This window comes from Pteronotus mesoamericanus, unplaced genomic scaffold (assembly GCF_021234165.1).
Source record: "Pteronotus mesoamericanus isolate MK-2021 breed Mesoamerican mustached bat unplaced genomic scaffold, CSHL_Meso_final contig_263, whole genome shotgun sequence".
NCBI classification, from domain to species: domain Eukaryota; kingdom Metazoa; phylum Chordata; class Mammalia; order Chiroptera; family Mormoopidae; genus Pteronotus; species Pteronotus mesoamericanus.
In genome coordinates this window covers 557,451-567,529 of record NW_026555112.1, presented here as the reverse complement: position 1 = coordinate 567,529, position 10,079 = coordinate 557,451, and the positions used below count along the sequence as shown (strand labels likewise).

Genomic DNA, 10,079 nt, shown 5'->3' with positions numbered 1-10,079 from the left:
AACTCGACCTTCCCCAAATACGCAGTTGTTTAGCCCCCGGGCTTCTTCAAGAGACCCTGGTTTGAGGGCTTCCCAAGAAGGGCAAAGTAGGGCGGGGCGGGGGAGGAAGGTTGCTGGCATCCGGGGACCCTCACCCCGGCCTCCCCTGCTCCGGGCGGCGCGGACTACAGTTCCCGGCATGCCTCGCACGCAGTACCTGCCCGCCTCCAGCTCCCGGGAGCCGGGAGGATGCAGGATCCGGGGCCAGACATGAGGATGGAGGCCGGGGAGGCAGCGCCGCCGGCGGGCGCGGGCGGCCGCGCTGCGGGCGGCTGGGGCAAGTGGGTGCGGCTCAACGTCGGGGGCACGGTGTTCCTGACCACCCGGCAGACCCTGTGCCGGGAGCAGAAGTCCTTCCTCAGCCGCCTGTGCCAGGGGGAAGAGCTGCAGTCGGACCGGGTGAGGCCCTCGGGGTGGGTGGTGCGGGGCCGGGGGTCTCCGGCTCGCTGGAATCGGGGCTGTCGGGCCTGGCACGCCCGCTGGGCTGGGGACGCCGGCAGGTTTTATTTACAAAGAGCCGGAGGCGGGAACAACTGACTGGAGGAGGGGAGAAGGAAGTGGATCCGAGAGTGAGGAATGTGCCTATTGCCTTGGCAACGAGACAACGCCAGGCAACGGCCATTTGGAGCTTAGGAGAGCTGCCCTGGGCTCCCCCGCAGGAGGCTGGTGGATCGGATCCGACTCTCGGCCCTCCTCTGGGACTGTGGGTTCAGACACACACGTAGGGCCTTCAATCCCTCCCAAGTAGGACCTTTCCAAATGGGAGTGGCCGAGGCCGCTTCTCCCTGCCTTGGGGTGTGGGTGGCCTAGGTGTGCAGGGAGTTGGGTGGAGAAGGCCCAGGGTGCCCTCTGAGCTGGGCTTTACTTGGGAGCCGAGCTGGCCTGGCGGGCCCCAGGTCTGGGTGCCATGGGGCCCTGCTGCACATTGCTTGCAGGACCTGCGTTCTGGCATTTCCTGCTCCAGCCTCTACCTCCTGTCTGCAACCAGAGGCGGCTGGGCTGGAGATGACCGCTAAGGCCCCCTCCTCCCCCATTCCCTGCCTGTCTGATGCTGTGACCTTGGGCAAGTCCCCTGACCTCCTGATGCTCTTTCCGCTCTGGAGAGTCGTGCTGCTGCCTGCCCTGCCTCCCCTCAGGCTAAGGGTGTCTGATGAGATAGCGGCTCCTGGGGAAGCCTGCAAACACCCCAGAATGATGGGGGATCTGGTGGAGACAGTGTAGGACTGGCTGCAGGGGACAGTCACTGAGCCCTACTTTGGGTCAGGTGCCCCTGGGCCCCCACTGGATGCTTACAGTGACCCCTAGTTATGGGGAGAGGAGTGAGGCTCAGTGAGGCCAAATCCCTGGCCTAAGGTCACACAGTCAGGAAGAGGCAGGAGCAGGATTTGAACCTTTTTGCTCCATCGTGCTACTTCATTCCAGGGAATGACAGACTCTATGCTCTCGTTCCTTTCCTCCCTCCAACGCTTTGCTGGGCCCGAAGCGAGGGGCGGGCAGGGCGAGGCCTGACTCTTCTCTCACAGCCTCTGCCCCTCGCCTCCCTCCGTAGGACGAGACCGGGGCATACCTCATTGACCGCGACCCCACCTACTTCGGGCCCATCCTGAACTTCCTCCGGCATGGCAAGCTGGTGCTGGACAAGGACATGGCTGAGGAGGGTGAGTCGGTTAAGGGAGCTGGCTGGGTCCACATTGTATCCCTGTCCTCTGCAGCCTGCCAGGCCTTCTGTGGAGGCCCAAAGCCATTTCTTCCAGCCAGAAGGGACACCGGCTCTCCTCTATGTTCCCTGCCTCTTCCCCTCCCTGACAGAGCTGAATCCCAAACCTTCTGCCTGGGCTGAGCCCAGAGGCTCTGCCAAGCCGACCAGCCTGAGCTTTCACTGGGCGCTGTCGGGGAGGTGACAGAAATACACAGGCAGAGCTTAGAGGGAGCCAGCGGGGCTGGCAGCCTGCATTGTGGGCAGGGATGCCCTTTCTCCTGGTCTCCTGGGAAGCCAGGTATGAAGGGGGTGGAGCCGGGCGGGGTGATCAGTATTTCAGATGCCTTGTGAGGGGCTTGAGTCAGCAGGTGGGTGGACCGGGTAACTCTTCCCAAATTCAGCAACCTCGGCAGCACAGTGCTGGCTGTGGGTGGAGGCAGGGAAGGAGGAAGCCTGCTCTCTAGCAAGGGTTTGGACCCTCCCATGCCTGGGGGGCTGAGACCCTGTCGATGCCCACTCCTGGGCCCAGCGGTTGGTAGGGAAGCCGTGCCTGGGGGATGGCTTCTTGACAGAGAGCCCCAGCCAGGGGCAGGGACCACAGCCTGTGCCAAGTCAACTCTTCCTTGGGCCGCAGGATGTGGCTGCGGGTCAGCTGACCCAGCCAGGCCAGCTTGGACATGTCGCTTCTCCTTTTTAAGCCTCCATGCGTGTATTAAGTGTAGGTGGTGATCTACCCTGGGAAGAGCACACTTTGCAGCGACTAATGGTATGAATCCCGGCACGTGGACCCTGTGGGTGTCTAACACAGCCCATCCCTCCTCCCTAGTGGGTCCCCAGGGGGCCAGGACTTCAAAATTGGAACCCGCCATAGGCACCGGCTCAGCAGGGCCCGCAGCTTCCCGGGCGCTGCCCTCTGGAAGCACAGGTACCGTGGGCATGGCCCGGGCCCAGGAGCAGGCCCCTCCGGGAGGGGCGTGAACGCTCAACTGCGTCACAGCCAACACTTGTTTACAGGTTCGGGCTTTCTCCACTTTTGCCACTCCCTGCACCTTCAGACAAAGGCTAGGGCCCCAAGCAGCGGCCCAGGGGATCTGGGAGGAGACTTACCAGCAGTGTGACAACAGGGAAGTCATTTATCCCTTTGTGCCACATCTGGGAAGTGGGGTGACACAGCGGAGCTGCTGTGAGGATAACACCAGCGGGTCACTTCAAGCAGCGCCGGGCACCGAGGACCAGGGTGGCAGTGTTAGTTGTCTGTCGTCTGCAGGGCTCCACGAGGGCTGCTCCTGCAGCACCCCTCACTGACCTCCTACATGTCAGGCTCAGTGTGGGCACCGGGGGCAGCCGCGTAGAGCAGACATGGGCCCTAGGCCCTGGGCCCAGGAAGCTCAGACGCCAGTCATGGGAACAGTCAGACGGGTCCCTGCCCTGAAGGAACTTTGAGGCGTCCAAAGGCCAGGGGCCGTTCCACTTCCCTGGAGAGGCCACTCGCTTAGTCTTATAGGCACAGTTCCCTTAACGGTATGGGGACAATAAAGCCCGCTCCCCCCGTGTCCCCAGGGCTCGCGAAGAGCACAGGCGGGGCTTTGCAAACTGCTGAGTGTGGGAGTCGGCGATATGCACGCGCGCAAAGACCATGCATTTGCAGTGGGCTCTGAGGTCAAGGGAACTTGAGCTTGGATCTCAGCTCTGCCGCTTCGTGTCTGTGGGGTGTCAGACAAGATGTTTCTCTTTCTGGCCCTCAGTGTCCCCATTTCTTCTGTGGGACAATGAAAGCACCTACTTCTAGTTCTGAAAATTAACTGCAAGAAAGAATGGAAAATGCCTAACACAGCGCCTGGTACTTGGCATATTATTCACAAAGGGGAGCATGTACTAGGGGTCCGCCCAGGCCCTTCTCACTGTGGCATTGTAGGGTCCAGTCCCAATGAGCCTGCTGCTTCTTGAGGGCCCCAGAGTAGCCCCCAGATTAGGGGACCGGTAGGCACCCCTTAGTCACCATGCTTGCACAGCAGAGATGCTGGACCGCTGCCTGGCGGTTTTTGGTCCCTTCCACAAAGACCATGGGATCCAAGGAATCAAATGTTCCCTTTTGCTTGACCCCTGAACTCAGAGATGCTTGTCACCCTCATGTACTGGAGTTGGAGGTAGGTTTGGTGAGGACAAGGGAAGACTAGGGCAGAGAGGCAGTGGGAGTGACCCAGGGTGGCTTTGTCTGTGCCAGGGGTCCTGGAGGAAGCCGAGTTCTACAACATTGGCCCGCTGATTCGCATCATCAAAGACCGGATGGAGGAGAAGGACTACACTGTCACGCAGGTCCGGGGGCAGCAGGGCAGCGTCCATAGCCAGAGCGGTTGGTGACCGAGAGGGGGTAGCAGTCAGAAGAGGGGAGGCGACACAGCTGTCCTTGGGGAGTCCCAGCCAGCCTGCAAGGGGCGGGGCAGTTGTCCAGCTCCCAGACCGTCCAGCAGAGCCCCGGAGTGGGAGACAGACACTGGTTCTTTCTGCCTGGGGTCTGTTCGCTCTGCGACCCTCGCTGGACCTTGGTTTCCTCCGGTGGAATGCAGCGGTCCTCAGCACTGCCCACCCTTCCCCTTCTCACAGGCCAAGTGGGGTCAGTAGGAGGCGTACAGGGGGCTCTTTGGGGCACAATGTAGGATTAGCAAATTGTCTATTTTGTGGGATCAGGTGGTTCCCTTCGGGGGCCCAGCAGAGGAGCTGCTGGCGCTGGCGTTTCTGAGCCTGGCCCCCGGCCCTCAGTGACCAGTCCGTAGGAGGAATGGGGAAGGTCCCCAGCCCATCCAGGGAGATCGGGGGTGGGGAACACGTAGCAAGGCACCTTCTGGCCCCGGGTTCCCGGGTTGGAGCAGGGAGGCTCTGTCTCCCGGAGGGCCTGCCTCAGTGAGTGACCCAGCCTGTCTCCCAAGCCCTTCCCTTCCCTCTTGTATCACCTGTGTTTCAGTTCTGCCACCCTTTAGCTGGGTGACCTTGGGCAAGTAGTTGACCCCGTCAGCCTCCACCTAAATCCCGTAACTCATGGAGTGTTTGGGGGGATTGAGATCACGAACGTCGAGTGCCCGGCAGGCAATAGGCCCTCAGAACATGCCCCCATCTTCCCGCCCTGCAGTCCCCTCCTCTCCGTCTAGGGGCATGTGGTTGGGAGGCGAGAAGACACTGGGGGAAGGCAGGCGCTCGTCCCCCTCCCGGGGGGCCCTCCACATCGCCCTTCTGCCTGCAGGTCCCGCCCAAGCACGTGTACCGCGTGCTGCAGTGCCAGGAGGAGGAGCTCACGCAGATGGTCTCCACCATGTCTGATGGCTGGCGCTTTGAGCAGGTGGGCTGGGCTCAGGGGGACCATGCCCAGGGCTTCCCAGTCTCCAGGCGAAGCAGGCCCCTCCCTTCCTGCAGCCCCAGCCTTGGGTTTCCCACTGCTGCCCCCGCCCGGGGGGTCTTCTTACATTCAAGTAAACCGGGATAGTTAGGAAAGGCCACACCCAGGAGCAGATTGACCGAGAGGAGAGCCTAGAAGCCCCACACGTTGCATGGCAACTCCAGGCGTTATCCTCGGTGGGAACGCTCACAGTGACTGGGTAATTGTCTCCATGGCAGTGTGAGCGAGGCTCTGGCCTCCGAGTCCACCTTGCAGGGAGCTGAGATCCACATAGGTGAGCGGAGTCCCCCTGGGTTAGCACCTCCTGGAACAATTCCGTAGGCACAGCCCCCAGGGTCCCTGCAAGGGACATGCCCAGTTACAGGCATTGCCACGTTCAAGGAAGCCCAAAGCCGTGACTTCTCCTGAGGATTTCATAGTGACCTCTACTTCCTCCCAGTCCAGATGCACTTTTCCCATTTTTATCAGAAGCGGTGTTGCACTAGTAATATAGCAGACGTCTCACCTGTCTCTGGTTTCCAGAAGGATGGATTAGAAGGGCCACTGATAAAGTCCCTAGCTTGGGGCAGCACTCTAGAATATTCCCAGAGTGAACAGAATGTTCTGTGGGGCTCCACCATGCCAACCTGGTTCTGGGGCTGCTTCCGCCACCTCTGGCACAGCAGGTGGCAGCCTGCCAGTTACAGGCCTCCCCCTACTTTTAGGAAGTGGCCTGCTGGACCCAGCCAGGCCCTGGGCATTGGGGAGGAGCAGCGATGAGACTGCTGCCGTCCCCCAGCGACCAGGCCCCGCCAGCCAGGTGGGGAGGCTGGTCTGGAAGCACGTGAGGGGTGTAGATCGGGGAGCAGGGAGAACTCTCGGCTTCTAGCCCAGGGGTGTTTTCTGGAAACCCAGAGATGTGCCTGAGCAGGACAGCCAGGTCAGGACACAAGCTGGTATCTTGACAAGTGCCGATGTCCACCTCCTGCCTCCTCACTGCCCCTGGCTGGACCTACCACCTTTCTCCCCGTGCGCCATCCCTCTAGCTGGTGAACATCGGCTCCTCCTACAACTACGGCAGCGAGGACCAGGCGGAATTCCTGTGTGTGGTGTCCAAGGAGCTCCACAGCTCCCCGCACGGGCTGAGCTCCGAGTCCAGCCGCAAAACCAAGGTGAGACCCCAGCCTCGACCCCCCGCTTCCCTCCCCCACCTCCCCTCCACGTGGCCATCCCTGCTGCTTCTTTCTCCCTCCTGCTGCACACGCATAACCCCCGGTCACAGCCAATGCCATCCATCCCATGCCACCCACAGTCCTGTCTGCTCACGCTGGTCACCCAGGCCCAGGCTGGGAGAGCAGTGAGATGGGACGACCCCGAGGGCACGGCAAGTGTGACTTAGATGCCACTCGAATGGTGGCCACGGGGCAACGTAGCATGAGGGGGAGTGCACCAGACTAGGGGTCTCTGGGCATGCGGTGCCTCGCTCTGTGTGACCCTGGAGGAGCCCCGTCCCCTCCACACCTCATCGTATGCTCTGAGAACCAAGGGAGATAGACCACGTCCTGCCTGTGCGCCCTCAAGCGTGGGCCTCCTGGGACCCTGATGGCTGGTTTATTCCCAGGGGCGGGTCCATGTCCCCGCTGGCCTTGGCCCCGAGCGGGGAAGCCCAATCTGTCAGTGCTGCCCCTTTCCCAGGCCCCCCACCCCCTCGGGCGCTCTGTGGGAGGGGAGTCAGGAGCCCTGTGGGTCCGGGCCTTTGAGGCAGCCTCCGCTGGCGGTGAGGGGCAGAGGTCCTGCCGCCCTGGACCCCCAGCTGGTCGGAAGCCTCGAGGGCCTGCCACAGGCTGGGAGGGAAGGCAACGGTTCCTTCTGGGGCCTGTCCCCTGTGGAGACTTAAGAGCTCTGGCTTCTTGTCTGTCTGCCTGCCTTCCCTGTCCTGTGTCTCCCCTTGCCCACCCCGGCCCCACCCCAGTCAGGGCCAGCGGCAGGCCCTGCAGCCTTGCAGGGCTGCAGAGAGCCTTCTGCTTCTGCCTTTGGCCCAAAGCCTTGGGACCTGGGCTGCCAGCAACTGTTGCTGGCAGCCCAGGTCTGGGTGGCTGTCTGCCCTGGGCCCTCCCTGGCCTCATTTCACCTCTGGGGCAGCCCTACCAAAATGAGGCCTTCCCAGGTGCCCAGCTACACACTCCCACTCGAGCCACATGCCCATCCCAGTCCCCTTCCTCCTCGACCCAGCCTGCTCCACAGGCTGACCTGTGACAGCTTCCCAGGGGACTGGACAAGAAGCTCCAGCTTCTTTGGCTGTAGCCACCCCCTCCTGGAGGCCCCCCTTCACCTAGCCCGCCCGCCCGCCCTGAGCTGGGGCCCATGGGGACAGCGCCCACAGGCCCCCTCGTTAGTTCTCCGCTCTTTCTTCCCTGGGTCCGCCGGCTGGTGCACAGAGCACGGAGGAGCAGCTGGAGGAGGAGCGGCAGCAGGAGGAGGAGGAGGAGGTGGAGGTGGAACAGGTGCAGGTGGAGGCAGATACACAGGAGAAAGGTGCAGCCAACCCCCGAGGAGAATGATTGCTAATCCAAGCCGGAGCCTCCCGCCCGCTCCCTGCCGGAGTCAGCCGCAGAACCTGGGGGGCCGGGGGCTGCTGGGGGGCGGGCCACCAGGGTTAGCTCAGCCGCCTGCCTGGCGCCTCACCTGCATAACCATCCCTTCTCTCACTTTCTCTTTGCAGCCCAGTCATCTCAGGATCCCGCTAACCTTTTCTCCCTCCCACCACCGCCTCCTCCTCCTCCGCTTCCCGCTGGAGGTCCTGCCTCATCTTCATCCACCTCTTCTTCCTCCTGGATCTCATCTGCACCCTGCCTCTTCCCTCTCTGCCCCTGTCCGGGTTTTCTCTCTGCCTGCTCACGCCTCCATCCCGGGGCCACCCTGGTCCCAGGCGCCCCGGCCTTGCATCTCAGGGCACCCTGCCTGCCGCCTCCTGCACCCCTCCTGGCAGCTCCTGCCTCCTGGCCTGGGGCGCAGGCATGCAGCTGCACCACCTCTGCGCCTGCCCCGCCCACCGGGCACCTCTGAGGCTGGGCCGCCTGCCCCAGCGCCTCGCCTCCTCGCCTCCTCGCCTCCTCGCCTCCTGCTCACGTTTCCTCCTTGCAGGTTCCCGTCTGCACCCCTCAGACCTGAGGCTGCGCTGGCAGTGAGGGCCTTGCCCGCCCCCAGAGCTGCCGCCCCTGGTTTGTAGCTTGGCGGAGCTGCAGGGAGGGGCGGAGGCCAGGAGGGTGCTCATCTCTTGTTCCTTGGACTCAGGCTGAACTTTTGGCTGATTTTCTCCCCTCACCAAAGTTTCTCGGCCTGTCTTGGCCCTGGGTATGAGGCTCTGAGAGGAGGAGAGAGTTAGGGGTGGGCACAGTGCTGTCTGCCCTTTGGCGCCAGAGGAGTCCGGGACGGAGGGAGGGGAGACAAGCTGGGTGCCCCGGCCTCCGCCTGCACACGGGAGCTCCTGCTGTGCAGTGCGAGGCACCGGGCTCCCTGCCTCCGCGGGGGTGGGAAGGACAGGAGTCAGCCGGAGCCGGCTATGGAGGCTGTGGATCGGGGTGTGGCAGAAAGAAGTCCTGCTTAGGTGCCCAGAAGCCCAGAGGGGGAAGTCACTGTCCCTCTACAATGTTAGTTGCCTCTAAAGTGGGGACAGCAGCTGCCCTCTGTGACCTGTCTCTTGGCCTTGACCCCCTGGCCGAGAGTCTTGGCAGAATCTGGCCTCCCAGGCAGCCACCACCAGCCCAGGATGGGGACTGGGGATCCCAGACAGGCGAGCTTGGTCCCTTTCCTGCTCACCCTCCTTCTGGGCTCTGAATCCACCTTCTCTGGGCCTCAGCCCCCCTCTCTCCTCCCACAAGGGACCTGTGACTCACCTACCTCTTTCTCTCTCCCTCTCTCCCCCCCCCCCTCCCTCCATTTCAACCTCCTCTCTGTCCTGGCCCCTCATCACCCCTCCTCCCCCACCGGCCCCACCCCTCACCCCCTTCCCGGTGTTTGGACCACCCCCCACCTGCCCCCCTGCCCCTTTCCCTCTTATTTTCTAGCTGTTACAGGCCAGAGGCACTCGGATGTGAGGTCCCAGATCACCTCCAGGGACTTGGGGTTCCGATCTGAAGTCCTTTATTTTTGTACCGTGGGGTGGGCCCCCAGCTCCAGGTGGAGGAAGCGTTCTTCCTGCCGCCACCTCTGTCTGCACCTGCGGGGCTGTGACCTACCCCTGCCCCCCTGGTGGGCCCTGGCCTGCCGGTGGCCAAAGTGTGGCCCTATCCAGCTGTGTCTCCCAGGCCCCTATGTCCCGTCCCCTGAAGTCCCCAGCTGCATGGCGGATACAGCCCCTGCTGGCCCAGTCACATCGCCTCCTTGAGGCTTAGTCTCCCTGTCAGATGGGCTCGCTCTTCCCCCGCCTACCTCACAGGGCTGTTGTGAGGTCACACCCAAGGGGAGCAGGGTCCCCGGAAGCCCTCCCCCAGGGAGTACGTCCTCCCCAGCGCGGGCCTTCTTCACCCAGCCTCCAGGGGAAGGGCCAGTTTAGCCCCAGATGATGTTCGGGTATTCATGGGGGGTGAAGGGGGCGGGTTGGCCCGGTCTGCGGGGTGGGGTGACGCAGCCTGGACTGCTCCCACCCCCACTCTCGTCTGTACTGCCGGGAACAGAGGGCCCTGGCCAGGAGCGAACGGACCGAGGCTCAGCAGGGGCCGTGGGGCCACTCAGGAACTGGTGATAAGGGAGTGGGGACACTCCCTCTTCCGTTCAGGGGCCCTCCTGCGTTGATGACTTCCGAGCTGGGCACCTCTCCACTGTGTCCGGCCCCCCCATGTAATAAAAGCTGAAGAAACAGCTGGCCTGGCTGCCTCCCTCTCTCTGGCTCCCTCTTGGGGACGGGTTAAATGGAAAGTTGGGTAGATGACCCAAAGGTAAAGGGGCTTTTTCCCAAGGCCCAGGGACCCT

The 10,079-nt window shown here is 62.9% G+C and overlaps 1 protein-coding gene across 3 annotated transcripts; it reads left to right on the top strand.

Annotated features, from left to right (window-relative positions):
- The first annotated feature begins 228 nt into the window (after positions 1 to 228).
- KCTD17 (potassium channel tetramerization domain containing 17) lies at positions 229 to 9,714 on the top strand. 3 transcript variants are annotated; one of them, XM_054574426.1, is made up of 7 exons: positions 229 to 438; positions 1,589 to 1,697; positions 3,963 to 4,054; positions 4,977 to 5,072; positions 6,155 to 6,280; positions 7,547 to 7,643; positions 7,831 to 9,078. In XM_054574426.1, the coding sequence occupies exons 1-7, from the start codon at positions 229 to 231 to the stop codon at positions 8,172 to 8,174; spliced, it is 1,074 nt and encodes a 357-aa protein (XP_054430401.1). In that variant the 3' UTR covers positions 8,175 to 9,078. The 3 variants fall into 3 exon arrangements, with proteins under 3 accessions (XP_054430401.1, XP_054430403.1, XP_054430402.1); XM_054574428.1 differs by lacking the exons at positions 7,547 to 7,643; positions 7,831 to 9,078 and adding an exon at positions 9,185 to 9,714 and having other exon boundaries at positions 250 to 438; XM_054574427.1 differs by lacking the exons at positions 7,547 to 7,643; positions 7,831 to 9,078 and adding an exon at positions 9,176 to 9,714 and having other exon boundaries at positions 250 to 438.
- Positions 9,715 to 10,079: the final 365 nt, after the last annotated feature.